We start from the raw sequence: 16,041 nt of genomic DNA on the forward strand, positions 1-16,041 counted from the left end.
AGACCCCAGCCATGGAAGGAATCCCGGCCCAGATCAGAGAGGGGACGGCTTCCTGGAGGAAGCAGCGTCCTGGGATCGTGGGGTGTGCACAGCACAGCAGCAGGGACAGAGCCCCAGCAAAGGGGAGGAAAGGACAGCTCCGGGGCCCTGAGCGCAGGCGAGGAGGAAAGGACAGCTCCGGGGCCGTGAGGGGGACACAGTGACCCAGAGAGGCAGGTGTCGCTGACCGACTCTCTAAGGCGCCGACGCTTACTAGCACCCCCAGCACCCACGAGGAGCAGGAGATGCCCTTGGCCGGCCAGCCTGGACAGCCGGGCAGGACGGAGGGAAAGAGCGGGTCTTCCCTTCACATGGGAGAGGCAGCCGTGACCCTGCACATATCGGGGGGCAGCCTCCCCGGAGCTCCTCCGCCTGAATCCTGTGCCCGTGGCTCAGTGGCATGTGAACTGGGGCAGGGTCCTAGCCAGGCACAGGCATTTTCCAGACAGTGAGAGTTTCAGGCTTTGCAGGCCACAGGCTCTCTGTGGCACATTCTCCTTCCCCTCCTTTTAATAGCCTCTTAAAAACACAAGCAGTCTGCATAGATCAAGAACGGCGGGCAGGATTTGACCCCAGGGCCGTAGTTTGCTGACCCCTGACCCAGGATGCAGCTCCGGAATTAGGAGCTTTGTGAGCAGCTACCAGCAGAGGTCAGAGTCCTACCTGTGGGTGCTCTGGGAGGCTGGGGTGGCCCTGGTCCCCCCGCCCCACACACCCCCTCCCTGGTCTGGGGCTCTGAGAGAGTTGGGGCTCTGGGGGGCTTTTCCAGGGGGCTAGCTCCTCTTTGGAAGTCCCCGTTACAAGTGGCTACCCCACCCAAGGGGATGGACTTGATGCCCGGAGCCCCTGTCTGCTCCAACACTCACGTGCTGACCTCACGGCTCGGGGCCTGGGTCTTTGCGACAGCAGGTACTTTGCGGGGAGTCACCAGACCCCAGGAAGGGTTGGGGATGCTAGGCGGCCTTGGGCTTGTGGCCTGGATGGCCTTGGGGGAACAAGGAGAGGGCTGTGCCCACCGGGCCCCCCTCACACCGGCTTCATGCTAACCCAGCCATGGTCTTCTTGGAAGGGCCGCTGGGGCACACCCCACTGAGGACCCTTGCTCTGCAGGGTCTTGGGCATCCTCCAGATAAAGCCAGGGCGTCAAGGCAGTTCTGGGATGTGCTGAAGTTTTCAAGTTTTCCAAAAAAGTTAATGTTTTAAGTTTTAAAATTTTCTTAAGTTTTTGTCAGAATCACTCATAACTAACCCTTGACTTTCTTTTTCACAAAGAAATGAGAATGTGGTACTGTTGGGAAATCAGGTCTTGCCCAGGCAGTGCGGGCTCAGCCTCCTGAGCGGCCTCCCGAGCTGACCCCCAAGCTGACCCCCCGAGTGGCCGGCATAGCCCAGGTGGCTGCACCCACTGCCTCCAGCCCTGGGCCTTGGGCCTTACACCCCGACAACTGCATCTGGTTACAAAGGAGCCATGCCTCTGAGCTCTTAAAAAGATTCCAAACATTGGTTTAGTTGACACAGTCAAGAGTTAAGTCCCGTCAGCATGAATCGAGTGGCTCCAGTGAAGACATGACTTTCGGGGAGTTTGGGGCCGCGGGGGCCAAGGCTGTGTCACTGAGGGTCTAGTCCCCTGTCTTGTCCGCGTGCGCCTCCCGGGGGGTGACGGTGTTGAGTGCATGTGGCAGACCGACGCATGCGAGCTCCACGCCGTGGTGCCGTGCACCCGCTTGCATGGTCAAGGCCAGAGCCCAGAAATGGCTGCGCACATGTGGAGGGCACCTCACCAGACGCAGGCCCCTGGTTGTTTCAGGGGTTTCACGACTGACACCTGTTACCACATCATGTTCACGTTGCAGATAAACCCGAGGAGATAGTCCCGGCCTCCAAGCCATCCCGCGCTGCTGATAACGTGGCCATGGAGTCCAGGGTGGCCACCATCAAGCAGCGGCCCACCAGCCGGTGCTTCCCGTCCGTCTCGGACATGAACGTGAGTGGCTGTGCCCTGAGGGATGGCGGGCGGGCCATCTGGGCGGTGGCAGCTCACGGGCTCCAGGCTGTGCAGGCAGGATGCTCCTCACCATCTCCGGGACTTGGCCACCTGCACTCTGTCTCTGCCTGGCGGCAGGTCTGAGTGTCCCAGTCAGAATTCCTTAGTACCTTCTCGGAACCCACCTCACATTGAGTCACTTGGTTTCCCCCGTAAACACTGCCGGCTGGATAGGATAGCTTCGTATGACACACATTAAAACAGAGGCAACTGCTAGCAACGACAGTGGACATGCTCACCCTGCGAACCCCATCATCTCCAGAACCCCAGTGGGGAGAGGCTCCCATAAGCTCTGGGCAACCTCATGGGCCCACCCTCCCCCAGGCCCTGCCCACCATCCTCACTGCCTGCCTTGTTTGCAGCCTCTGGCTGCATCTCAAGCCCCTGCCTCCCGGGCCCTAACACCCTCCAGCCCAGCCTCGGGTCCCAGAGAGGCAGGCAGATGCCCCAAGCCCAGGGGAGATGGGGTGGGTAGGAAGACCCTCTGGGGGTCTGAGCACAAGATGCACAAGAGCTTGCACCCATTTCCCCCAGACTCGGGAGTCCCCCTCCGATGCCATGGTGGCGGGGGGGCGGGGGGGGCAAGCCGGCAGCCCCGTACAGGGAAGTGGCAGGTTGGGTGGGGGCTGCACCCCTAAGAATCTGCTTCCTAAGTGAAGGCGGTAAGCCCTAGGTTCCTGCTGGGCCGGCCCACCAGCAGCTGGCTCACTCACACCAGCACCTGGCCTGTGGAGGAAGACAGAGGCTCCTGCTCCACCAGCCTCTGGGTGCGTTCCCCTACACAGCAATGGCCCTGGCCCCCTCTCGCGGGCTGGTCGGCCAGACCACGGCTCAACCAATAGGGCATTTAGAGGGCAGGAGCCAGTGAGCAATGTTCAGGGAGAGCCTCTTCTGGGTCCTTGAAGCTGGTGCATCCTGTTAGCCTCGGCTGCTGGGAGCAGCACGGGAAGCCGGGTGACAGGTGCCTGCTGCCCAGGGCTGCTGTGACACCCCCTGGGCCTGGTGGCCACAGGTGGTGCTGGTCGGGGCCCACCTCACTCTGGGCTCTCTGGTTTGCAGTCCGTGTACGAACGACAGGGGATCGCCGTGATGACACCCACGGTTCCCGGGAGCCCAAAAGGCCCATTTCTGGGCCTCCCCCGAGGTACGATGCGAAGGCAAAAATCAATAGGTAAGAAGCATGGCCTGTACCCACAGACGTTGCCCCTGGCTCTCAGAGAAGTCCTCAGAGCCCCCAGGCAGAGCCACCCCCCAGGCCCACCCACCGGGGGCCTCCGAATGCCCCAGCAGACTGGAACCCTTCTACCTGCTGGAACAAAATCCAGCCTTGCAAGCACGTTATCTGTGCTAACACCAGCAGGGTGAGAGGGCACGTGTCGGGAGGGAGGCAGAGGGCAGACCGGGGTGGTCCGGGAAGCCCCCTCCCTTGCCCCCATGGGGATCAGAGTGGCAGGTGGAGGGGGTCCCCTGCTCAGTGCAATCCCCACGTTACCCACATTGCCCGGAATGAAACTGCCACGTTTCACAGGGCAAGCCAGCCTGGTGGACACACTTCCGAGGGTGGTGGGGCCGGGTTCTAGAACTCGGACAAACCAATGTACGGTGTGTTGTGGAAAGTTGCATACTTCCTTGTTAATGTCCCAGTGACACCTACTGACGTTTCCAGGCGAGGTGACTGTGAGCCTGCCAGGCAGCCCCTCTGTGAGATACTCCAGCACTGTCTTTACCACGTAAATTCTCAGAGGAGCTGGGCCAGTGAAGGGACACCGGCGGACCCAGCCATCCCAGGCTGGCCCTTGGGGACACCACGGGGTGACTTCTGAAAGTACCCCCTACACTGCTGTTTGGGGGCCTGGCTCCTTTGTCGGTGTGAGGTGGCTCACAGCAGTGACTAGACGGTAGTGACCCTGGTGGAGGTGCCATCTGGCTCCTGAAACCCGCCCTCCCAGGCGGCGCAGGGCCACTGCAGACTAGCGGAGACGCCATATTGGGTCCCTGGCTCTGTACCTGGTTAATAACAATTGATTTCCTCCTGTCAGACAGCAGAATCTTTCTATCAGGTTAGTGAACCTTATGGTTTGGAATCTGTGATCTGAATGCAACCCCTGTTCTTACTCTATAAGGTGTATTCTTAAATTATTACTCCTTGGGAACATCGCTGTCAGGCAACTCACGTGTAGCAAATGGTCAAGAAGAAGACCTTTTAGCAATCCGTCTGTTTGATGCCAAAATACCCTCCCACAGGAGTACGTTAAATTGGGAATACCCTTATCGAATGGAAATTTTCATTGGAATAAATTACTGTAGTTTGTCCTAAAAGTTGTTTTTGATTTGAAGCAATTCATTCTGTTACCTCTTTGAGCCCCTGCATGACCCCAGCATGAGACCCGAGTCCCTCCCACCTGTCTGTGTCTGTGTCTGCTTCCCATTTCCTGGAGTGCATTCGGTTGATGTTTCGATATCTCAGACCATCGGAAAGGGTCTGTAAGCCCTACCCAATCGACCCACACAGAGGAGCCAGGCCCAGCGAGGCCAGGCGTCCACCATCACCACACCAGGCCCCTCGGCACATTCACACCCAACAGGCACTGCTTCACTAGGTCAGGTCCTGGGGCACGGCCTGACTTTGTGCCAAGTCAGCCAAATGCTGACCCGCGTTAGTGGTGACAGTGGAAAGCGCCTGGCCCCTCAGCCCAGCCCAGAGGGTCTTAGGACCCGGGGAGTTTCCTGAGGCCAGTGGCCCAGGGTTTGCTCTGGAAGCTGTTCCTGGCTGGGGTTGGTATCTTGCGTTAAAGAGCAGTCTGGGCCCCATCCCCTCAGGGGCGTGCTGAAGAGCCAGAAGGGCCTTCTCTGCCTCACAGCCGGTCTCCTGAGGGAGCGCCAACACCCTCAAGCCACCAGTCCCCTGGCGACCAGGCTCCTGTCACACAGGCGAGGCCAGCTCTCACGCCCCCTCAGCGGCAGCCCCGCCCACGTCACATGGGCCTGGCCTCTGATGGGCAGCACAACAGCATCCGCCCCCAGGTGCCAGAAACAGCCCCAGGGCCCTGGCCGATCCTGACAGGACAGACGTGTGCTGACCCAGCCCAGCCCCAGGGTGTGTTCACGCACACCCACGTGATCACACGCAGCTCGTGGCCCCGGGCACCTGCCCGGCCTCGCACGTGCCTCCCACCCGCTGCTGTGGGCACTGCATGCAGAACATCTCGACAGCACGCACCCAATGCCTCCCAGCACCTTTCTCTTTTTTTTCTTTCCTTTCCCTGTTTTTTGTCTTTTCCTGGGGGGGCTCGGATAGGCCACGTAAGCTCTTGGCGTGGTGGCTTGTGCTGTGTTCCGTGAACAAGTGTGCACCGTGGTTCATTGTGCTTGTGCAGACGTAGCGTGTCACACAAACCTAGGAGCTTGGTGGGGCGTGTCACGGTTTAAAACTTAAGCCCGCCTTCTCCTTTGCAGGAATAACGGAGGAAGAGCGGCAATTTCTGGCCCCTCCGATGCTGAAGTTCACCAGAAGCCTGTCCATGCCGGACACCTCCGAGGACATCCCCCCCCCACCGCAGTCCGTGCCCCCGTCCCCCCCGCCCCCGTCCCCCACCACCTACAACTGCCCCAAGTCCCCAACGCCGAGAGTCTACGGGACCATCAAGCCGGCGTTCAATCAGAACTCCGCTGCCAAGGTGCCCCCCGCGGCTCGCTCGGACACAGTGGCCACGGTGATGAGGGACAAGGGGATGTACTACCGGCGGGAGCTGGACCGCTACTCCCTGGACTCCGAGGACCTGTACGGCCGCAGCGCTGCCGCCCAGGCCAACTTCCGCAACAAGAGGGGCCAGATGCCGGAAAACCCATACTCGGAGGTGGGGAGGATCGCGAGCAAAGCCGTGTACGTCCCCGCCAAGCCCGCCCGGCGGAAGGGCATGCTGGTGAAGCAGTCCAATGTGGAGGACAGCCCTGAGAAGACGTGCTCCATCCCCATCCCGACCATCATCGTGAAGGAGCCCTCCACCAGCAGCAGCGGGAAGAGCAGTCAGGGCAGCAGCACGGAGATCGACCCGCAGGCCCCCGAGCAGCCAGGCCAGCTGCGGCCCGACGACAGCCTGACCGTCAGCAGCCCCTTCGCCGCCGCCATCGCCGGGGCTGTCCGCGACCGGGAGAAGCGGCTGGAAGCCAGGAGGAACTCCCCGGCCTTCCTCTCCACGGACCTGGGGGACGAGGATGTGGGTCTGGGGCCACCCCCCTCCCGGGTGTGCTCCTCCAACTTCCCCGAAGAGGTTGGCTTCGGCGAGGGGGACAGCGCTGAGCCACTGTCACTGCCCACCTTGGGGGCACCACCCAGGGAGCCCGAGAACCACTTGGTGGGTGGCGGTGAGGCTGCAGCTCAGGGGGAGGCCGGCAGGCCGCTGAATTCCACACCCAAAGCCAAGGGCCCCGAGAGCAGCCCCACTGTGCCCCCCAAGAGCAGCAGCGTGGCCGGCCCTGAGAATTACGTCCACCCGCTCACAGGCAGGCTGCTGGACCCCAGCTCCCCGCTGGCCCTGGCGCTGTCTGCAAGGGACCGAGCCATGAAGGAGTCCCAACAGGGCCCCAAGGGGGAGGCCCCCAAGGCCGACCTCCACAAACCTCTCTACATCGATACCAAAATGCGGCCCAGCGTGGAAGCAGGCTTCCCCCCGGTCACCAGGCAGAACACGCGGGGGCCCCTGAGGCGGCAGGAGACCGAGAACAAGTACGAGACGGAGCTGGGCAAGGACCGGAAGGGCGAGGACAAGAAGCACATGCTCATCAACATCGTGGACACGTCCCAGCAGAGGTCAGCCGGCCTGCTGATGGTCCACACCGTGGACGCAGCCACCACCGACCACCGGCTGCAGGAAGAAGAGGAGAAAGCCGATGTGGAGGCCCAGCCAGACCACTCGCTGCCCGAGGTGCCAGAAGGCACTCCCGAAACCGAAGGTGCTTTACAGATCTCCGCCAGCCCCGAGCCCGCCGCCACCGTGCCCGGCAGGACCGTTGTGGCGGCGGGCTCCGTGGAAGAGGCGGTGATTTTGCCATTCCGCATTCCTCCTCCCCCTCTGGCATCCGTGGATCTGGATGAGGATTTTATTTTTACAGAGCCATTGCCTCCCCCCCTGGAATTTGCAAACAGTTTTGATATCCCCGATGACCGCATCGCTTCTGTCCCCGCTCTCACGGACCTGGTCAAGCAGAAGAAACAGGATGCCTCCCAGTCCCCTTCGTTGAACCCCAGCCAACCAGCCAACTGTGCAGACAGCAAGAAGCCGGCTGGCCTTTCCAACTGCCTGCCTGCCTCATTCCTGCCGCCCCCCGAGAACTTTGACGCGGTCACGGACTCTGGGATCGAGGAGGTGGACAGCCGGAGCAGTAGCGACCACCATCTCGAGACGACCAGCACCATCTCCACAGTGTCCAGCATGTCCACCCTGTCTTCTGAAGGCGGGGAGAGCGTGGACACCTGCACAGTCTATGCAGATGGGCAAGCATTTACGGTCGACAAGCCCCCAGTACCTCCGAAGCCAAAAGTGAAGCCCATAATTCCCAAAAGCAATGCACTTTATCAGGACGCGCTAGTGGAGGAGGACGTGGACAGCTTCGTCATCCCTCCCCCGGCACCCCCACCGCCACCGGGCAGCGCCCAGCCTGGGGCCACGAAGGTGACGCCGCCAAGGACCTCCAAGTTGTGGGGGGACGTCTCCGAGGTCAGAAGCCCAATTCGCTCAGGCCCGAAGGCAAACGTGATCAGTGAGTTGAACTCAATCCTGCAGCAAATGAACCGAGAGAAATCAGCAAAGCCAGGGGAAGGATTGGATTCACCCACAGGAACCAAGCCTGCCGGCCTCACGCCAAGGTAAGTCCCGCAGTTGGTGTAGACGCAGACTGCCCTGTGCCGGCTTTTCTGCCTCGTCCAGTCAGGGCCGACCAGGAAAGGCCCTTGGGGAGCAGCCAGAGCAGACGTGACGAGGGGACTCCATAACGCCTTTGTGCTGGCTGCACCTGTTGCACCCCACCCTCCTGGACTCCGGCACAGCTAAGTGCACACGCTGCAGACATCCTGGCAGGAGGCGGCACTCCCCAAGTGAAGACCTGTAGTGAAATGCAGCCACACAAGGCCAGCCCCGCTGCGGCTTCCAGAGAGGAGCTCTGGTCCCTGTCGTTCCATGTCCTGCAAACCTTTGCCAGGACCCCCTGTAAGGTCATCCTGGAGCCTCGCAGAAGCCAAAACTGAGCTCTGCCAAGCTGGTTGCAGGGAGTAGCTATGCCAAAGGAGAGCGAGTGGGTCGGTGGCGTGTGTGAACGTGTGATTAAGTGTGCATGGATCCTTCTCGCTTCCCCCGGTCACTGACGGGTTGGAGAGCTGGGGAAGGTGCCAGGTTGCGGCTTCACTAGTGAGCTCAAAGGGAAATGCCCCCCTCCCCGCCCCCGCCAGCCCAGCAGGCAGGCATCACGGAAGAGGGCATTCACATCTGCCGGGGGTGACCATTCACGGTTTCACGCAGCATTCACGGTGCTGCTGTTGTAGCTGAGGGTAGAATATGAGGGGTCACTTCTGACCGGAGCCAGAAGGCTCTGGCGAGGCATGCCATGCTCTACAGCAGGCCCCTCGCTCTCCACCTAGAGCTTTGGGGTGATTCTCACCAGAGCGGTTTGCTCCCCCAGACCCTCACCGTGCTGGGCGTTCTTCCCCGTGACGCAACTCCGTTCACTATCCCGCACGGCTGTTCCTTGGCCTCCCGCACTGCTGTCTGCTTCCAGATCTCGTCGCTTTGACTAACGAGTCTTCGTGCTCCCTCTGGACAGGCGTTTGACTCAAACGTTTCAGTCCGTTAACCAGCGACACCCCCTGTGGTTGGACCTGCAGAGGCGGGCCGAGAGCCAGTTTTCCCAGTTACCCTTTAGTGTGGATGTAAATATATTACTCGGATGGCTCCCAGTACACTCAGAGAAATGATGACTGACCAGCCTTGGTAGAGAGAAGCAGGACGACACTCCATCCACTAAATGTGACATTCAGATAATACCTCCAGTTGAAAACAAAGTCTGCAAAAAGTCACCATTTCTGGGGGACGTCTGCACCTACATACCTACAAATATTATATACTCAAATGTCTGAAAGGAAAATCTTAAAACTGTCAGTTTTGCCCTTTCCCTGTATGTGAGAATACAGTTCTTTGTTGCTACATCACGTGAAAGAACAAGAAAGAAGATGCTTTCTCTTCAGTGCTTCACATTTTACAGAACACTGGCCCATGAGTGCAGGGGAACAGGTACTGATTGGACCCCTTCTCCACAGGTGGGAAGCAGGGCACTGAGTGGCTGGGCACCATGCGCAGCGGGAGACCGAGCCAGGACTCAGGCTGAGGGCCTGGCCTGCCACTTCCCCTCGTTGCCAGTGTCTGAGCTCGGTAGAGTCTGAAGGGATGACTCAAGAGCTGCTCAGGGCCTAAGACCTGCTGCCCCGAGCCCTCCCACCCCAATCCAGGGGCCTCTGGATTGCTCGCCACCTCCACTCCCTTCCCAACTGGGTGAGCTCCTGGGGGCGCGGGGAGAGTGGGTGTCAAGCTGCATGTGTCCCGAGGGCTTCCCCGCCTGCGTTTCCCTCGGTGGGAGGGGCCTCAGAGCGGATGTCACCTGGCAGAATCCTGTTGGATTTCTCGAGAGCAGCTGCAGGACCACCTCCAAGCGATGCTCAGATGCCAAGAACAGCCACCTCCGGTCTGTTCTGTTATTTATAACCCAGTTCACTTACAATGAGAACATCAGCCGACATCTCTCGAGGCCTCCCCAAACGTTAGGCACCACGCCCCACAGGCACCACTGACGCAGGGCCTGCCATTATTTCCCATGTGCACATGACCAGACTGAAGGTCAGAGAGGTGGACAGGTGGCCAGGGGTACCCTGCCAGAAGGCCGAGACCCGACTTCCGACCCAGGGAGCATCTCAGGGTTCCACTCCTGAGCTGTTGCAGGAGCCAGGGATCAGCCCGGGAGGAAGGGGCGGCTGCCCAAGCTGTCGGCAGGGCTGAGATCGCCGAAGGCAGGCCGTCCCCAGGCCTTTGTGGCTCACCTGAGCCCAGCTGCATGCCGGAGCCCTTCTCTTTGGTGACCTGGTGGCTGACGGTAGGCCAGGCCAGTCACCAGGCAACCTCCGGCACTGCTGAGCACCCAGGGGTGGCGTCCTATTCTCGGCTCTCGGCCAAGGGTGGCACTGAGTTGGCCTGGGCATCCGATGGCCCTGAGCCCCAAGGACAAAGAGAAAGGTCATCGCCTTCAAGCGCCACACTGGGCACTCCACCAGCTACTGTGGCTTTGCTGATTTCACAGCCTCACCAGGCAAAGCCCGAAGCAGATGTCAGCTGTGGCCATGAGGCTGCTGACAAGGGTGAGGTGGGTGACAGCTGCTGGGCAGCAACCCGAGGTGGGGCTAGCCTGCCCCCTTGCACGCACATCTGCCCCGGGGGCAAGCCTCTCCTTTGCTGGGTCTTGCCTTGGTTGACAGGCCCGGGTATTTGCCCATTTGGAGATCAACTGCCAGGGTGGCTCCCTGCTACTTTTAAATGCATCCAGGAGCTCCGGCTGGGAGTGGCCCTGGGCAGTGTGAGGCGTGGACCTGCACGCAGGGCACCCTCCCGGGGAGAAGCAAAGGCGTTTCTCTAGGGAGAATGAAAAGCGACCACATGCATAAATCCTCTCTCCACAGAAACTGTTTCAATCGCCCAAGAGAGCTTGAGTGTTGGAGCTCACCCCTTTGGGGTTACCTGCCCCCTTGGGTGCTGCTTAGCAACGGAGGTGAGACTCTTCACCTTCTCACTAGAGCCCAGGGTGGGACAAGACCCTCGCTCACCCCCGGACATGAAATTTGACCTGAGCCACGCAGCTCCTGTCTGTTCCCCCAAATCAGAGAGGACTCGGGGTCTGGAGGTGTCTTGACTACAAATACACTGGCAAGAACACCGTCGAGCAGCTTGCCTGAGTACCAACGTTGGAGGTGCCTCCTCGGCCCCATCTGAGAACACCCCACTAAGGAAGGAGCCACCAGGCAGCTCTGGGGAAAGCCTGGTTTCTCCAAGAAGTGACCTCATACTGGAAGAGAGTGTCAGTCTGGGTCACAGCAAAGCAAGCTGTGGTTTGAGGGCGTCTGCGAGGAGTCTGCAGAGCCCCAGCCCTTCCCAGGAAGCTCACAGTCAGGCAGATGGCCAGCCACACTGCCCTTAGAACAGCGCGGGTAAAGGCACTGTCCACGGCTGCAAGGACGTCCTTCCCATGCAGGGGCTTTTTCCTCTTCAAAGCCCTTTGGTGCTACGACCCCTGAGGATTTCATGGCATTGGAAGGCTCTGCAGGAGTGGTTTTCTCCCCATTGTGGAGCACTTGATGTTTTGCTTGAAGTCACGTGGCCCAGTGTGCCCCCCACACACTCGAGGGCACAGATGGGAAGCTGATGGGACACTCCATCCTTGAGCCTGGAAACCCAGCCTGGCCCAGGGCCTCCTGAGTCCCCTGGCCGGGAGTCCCTGAGCTGCTGTTTTGTAGGAGCCCAGGGCCAGGCCTGAGGGTGGAGAGTAGCAGGAGAGAGACACCCCCACAGAGGCCTGGGCCCTTGGAAGCTGGGCAGCAGACGCAGAGTTGTCGATGACCTCTCCCGTGCCAGGTGCTGCGCTGAGCCTCGGGACTCATCCCCAAACTGGAACACATTCCAGATGTCTCCTCCATTGGGGAGCTGTACTCTCAAGGGGGAAAATGGACAAGTAGTAATGAACAAACCCAAAACGCACCAAGTGATACAAAGGAACAGGGATGTGTTCACAAGTCCGAGTCAACATGGACAGGAAGGAGGTGACAGTCCTTAAGGAAGTGACCTCTGAATGACCAAGAAATAAAGCCAGACGTGCAGAAAATCAGGAGTGGAGCATGCCAGGCATGGGGACAGCGTACACAAAGCCTAGAGGCCAGAAAATGCTTTCCATGCCAAGGGAGGGCTGGCAGACCTCGGGGTGGAGAGGGAGAGCGGACTGTGTGCGTCCCGCAAGAGGGCAGCCGTCCCAGGCTTCGCATGATCTGACCTCCGTGTCACGGTTACCGGCAGCCGTCCAGTGCAGCAGCTCTCATGGTGGAACAGGTGCCCTTCACTGGCTGCGGCAGGGTCCGTGTGCGAGGCCAGGGGGCCTGCGCTCTGCAGACCAAGGGGCAGATTCGGAGGCCAAGGGCCTAAGGAACCCAGGGCACCTCCGTTTACCTGACTTCCATGCTTTGGCAGCCCAGACAACCGAGACATCCCTTCCAGAGCAACACAGACGCACTGCTCTCTGTCCAGCAAGTCCACGGCCGCGGAGAGTCAGTCTTGTTTTCACCCTGTGTGTGCTGGGGTAGCAAGCAGTGGACATACACTTGTGGGGGTGTCCCTTCTGCTTCCGTCCAGACGGCATGACATCAGATGGATCCCAAGGCCCCTCTAGGTTACCCAGCTCTTCTTGGCCCGGCCTCCACCTCCCGGCTCAGAGGAGGAGAGCCATCCTCCTGAGGCCCCGCACAGCTGGCCCCCTGCATCCGCCCTCTCCTGACCAGTGCCTCCAGCGCCTCCCTGGCTCTGCAGTATTATCCTGAGAGCCTCCTGGCTTTAAAATAAATCAGTCTGGGTTGTTAAAAAATTATCTCCACCCAGGTGGTCCCAGAGCATGGACTTCAAAGCCGACAAGAGAAGCTGCCGAACGGCATTCCCTTAACCTCGACGCCGTCACGGGTCACGGGGATTTTACCATTTCACAGCCCCCAACTGAAATGGGAAGGAGATGTCAGTGAATGGAAGGGTAGATAATTGGGTGAGCACTATGCCCAGGGGATCGTGAAATTTGCTCTTGGTGTGTTTTCTTGTAGACAGTATTCGAGGAGGGTTATTCCAGTCCGGCTACAGCCTTTCCCCATGATCACAGGTGTGGTTCTTAGGTTCTCACTTTCCCGTCCGGACGTTAGGATCGGTCGGCAGGAGCACGTCAGGGGGTGAATGCTGCTCCCTGAAAACGGGATGCCTTCTTGACCTGCGTGGATGTGAACGTTCTGGCAGGAGGACCCCGGCTCCTGACAGACCCAAGGTGCCCACCCACGCTCCCAGTCACTTAACGTGCCAATCGGGCCACAAGCTAAACAGTACCCACCCACCATTCAGGCAACCATGACACCACACACCGACTGTGGGCCTAGGCCCCTGATGGTGCTCAGGGCTCATGGCGGCCATGAGGACTAGGTGTCAGAGGCACAAACACACCCCAGGCATGGAGCCAGGGAGACACAGGGTAGTGCTCAGGCCTTAGGCAGGCGTGGGAATGACTCGGTTGCCCTCCCCACCTCCCCTGTCCCAGGGCCACTTCATAAGAGCACTTTGGCAATAAGTGCCGTGTCCACATGAGACGGGTTCCTCACGAGAAGGCCCTGGTAACTGAGACACAGAGGTGGGACCGGTCACACTGGGACAGTCTGGTGCCAAATGAGTTCAGAGCCTCTGCCCCAGCTCGCGTGCGGGACGACACACCTCACCGGTGTCACCGAGCAGCCTCTAGCCCACATTCAGTGGCTGTTCAAGAGCCAGATGGAATCTGTAAACACACTGAAAAAGCCACTTGAATCTGCCTTCCCCCACCCCAGTGAACTGGTTCTGGCTAATGAAATAACGATGCATCTCTGAGAGTGTCAGCTCTCAATTCTTGTTTTAATTCGTTTTCCATATGGATTTGATTTAAAAAGGCAGCCTAAAGAGCGCCGATCCAGGAGAGGGTGTGTGCATGTGCATGTGTCTGTGTTCTAAATCAGGGCGACAGATTCCTGCGTGTTCCACCCGGGAACCCAGTGGTTGCTTAGCAACGTACCAATCTCTACAGCCAGGAGGATCCAGTGAATAATGTCAGCGTGATGAACCGAGAGTAATCGAGCTACTGAGAAGGAGGGCAGGATGGGCCAGCCCGGGGAGGGCCTTCGCTCTGCTTCTCAGGCTCTCTGGTTACTCTTTTCCACGGCGACTTTCCGCTGGCCCCAAGCGCGTGGCCAGATCTGGCACCCTCCCCCGTTATCAGTTGCCGGGCTCTCGGCTCACGGTGGAGACTTGAAGCAAAGCACAAGTACCCGCAGGGCGCCTGCCCCCACCAGGAATGTTGACTTAGGCTTGCCAAGCTGCAGAAGACAAAGGACAGACGGCCTGGGAGCCCTCGTCAGGGTCTTAGCAACGAGCTGTTCCTCTGAGGACTTCGGGCACAGGCTCATGTCATCCCAATGCTGTGATCCTCGCTTTCTCACCAGGCTCTCCCTGGATAATTTTCTTCACGGTCACGTTATCCCAAGCCACAGGAGGCAGGGGCGTGAGTTTCCCATTCTAAACATGAAAGCGATGCCCGTATTCATCTTCTGTCCTGGCCAGCGAGGCGGACTGCCCACTCCGCCTGCCGCCTCGGCCAAAAAGGAACCAGCCTCAGGAGATTCTCAGCCAACATCTGTATCCCCGCTTTCATTTCAGCCATTGAAAGAAAGCCGCTTTTTTAATTTTAATTAATTTTGCAGTGTTGTCTCAAGCCATTCCATTCTGTCATTTTCATGTGCTCTCGTGATGGGTGTTCACAGAAGAGGGTCATGCTGAACAGAAGTAAGTGCCACTCACAAAACTGCCTTGATTTCTGGTGTGTGCTGCTCCCCCTTCTCCCCCGCCCACCGGTGTGTGCGGAAAGCCTGCTCTTTGTTTCCAGCAACAAACACAGCTGCCTGCAAGGCTTTCCTTTTTCAAAAAAAAAAACAACCATCCCAGCTACCTGGAAACAGTCGGATGGCCACCCTCTGGCTCGGAGGTGCCCGCTGTTCAGTGTGGCCCGGGCTTGGGGGATCCTTCCCTGACTGTGCTGCCCTGGTGGGTCACCCAGAGTCAGGGACATGGACACTGTCACCATGCAGTGTCACCTCTAGAAAAAGCACATCAGGACTGTTACTACAAAGCAACAGCTGAGCAAAGATGCTCTTGTAGATTTACCCACTTTACAAAAAACTTGTCTCGTCCCCAAAGGTTCTAGGCCCTAATGAACAACTCAGATCACCTCTGGATGGAGCGGCTTTGCGCCTACTCAACCACCTTAGCTTAATTGTTGTATCAAAGCAGAACCAATGAGTCTTCCCAAAACAGAGGTGCCCCAGCACCGTGGAGCAGGCACAGGGAGGGCACGGGCCACCTTGATGGACACTCCACAGCACTCCCCGCCAGCGCACGCTTCGGCCCAAGCTGGAAGTGGAGTGGGTCTTCCGATCCTACTTGAGCAGCAGAACGTGCAGCTTTCCCCTTAACCCTTGCTGCTCCACCCCTCTCTCAAGAACCTGATCTAGGTCCCAGAGGTGCTGGCTCCCCGTCCCTACAGCTTGCACCATCGGGGCTCCTACTTCTGGATTTGGAGTAACCGAGCCTGGCAGTGGTGGAGGGGCTGCCTTTACCGGCCAGTATAACCAGTACACCAGTAACCGGCACCCAAAGCCCCGGAGGCTCTTGATGGAAGTCTCCTGTTTGTACCAGATCCCACTCGGGGCACCTGGCCCTCCAGGAAGCTGCATGGGGACACTCTGGGGGTGGCTGTCCCTGGCCCAGTCGCATCCACCTGCCCCTGGCAGTGCTTGTGTCAGGATCGAAGTGCGAGTCCACCCAGGCCCCTCTACATCTGCTGCTTCCACACCCCGTCCTTGAAGCAGCTGAGCCTGCCATCCGGTGCACAAGTGTCACGAGCTTGGAGACACGCAGGTAGCTGACATGACATGTGGGTGCTTGTACCCACATATCAGCGGCAGAGAAAACACACAGCAGCAAAGAAAAGCCAGGGAGAAGACGGGCCGACTGGGCCTCGTGCCCAGCTCACCCTTCCGTGTACGGAGCCCCCCCCCCCCCCCATCCCTGTCCTTGTCCATTTTCATCACCCAGCATGGCAGC

At 59.3% G+C, this 16,041-nt stretch overlaps 1 protein-coding gene across 2 annotated transcripts in view; it reads left to right on the forward strand.

Annotated features, from left to right (window-relative positions):
* Window positions 1-16,041, forward strand: part of SHANK2 (SH3 and multiple ankyrin repeat domains 2) — a 509,587-nt gene that overhangs the window by 488,586 nt on the left and 4,960 nt on the right. Inside the window, exons 22-25 of one of the 2 annotated variants that reach the window (XM_025878755.2) lie at window positions 1,893-2,023; window positions 3,143-3,254; window positions 4,123-4,143; window positions 5,540-7,949. In XM_025878755.2, the coding sequence (XP_025734540.1) occupies window positions 1,893-2,023; window positions 3,143-3,254; window positions 4,123-4,143; window positions 5,540-7,949 (2,674 nt within the window). The remainder of the gene's footprint in view (window positions 1-1,892; window positions 2,024-3,142; window positions 3,255-4,122; window positions 4,144-5,539; window positions 7,950-16,041) is intronic. The other variant, XM_073883345.1, reaches the window with a different exon arrangement.

This window comes from Callorhinus ursinus, unplaced genomic scaffold, assembly GCF_003265705.2.
Source record: "Callorhinus ursinus isolate GAN/ISIS: 27379988/994484 unplaced genomic scaffold, GSC_fseal_2.0 scaffold51, whole genome shotgun sequence".
Classification (NCBI taxonomy): Eukaryota; Metazoa; Chordata; class Mammalia; order Carnivora; family Otariidae; genus Callorhinus; species Callorhinus ursinus.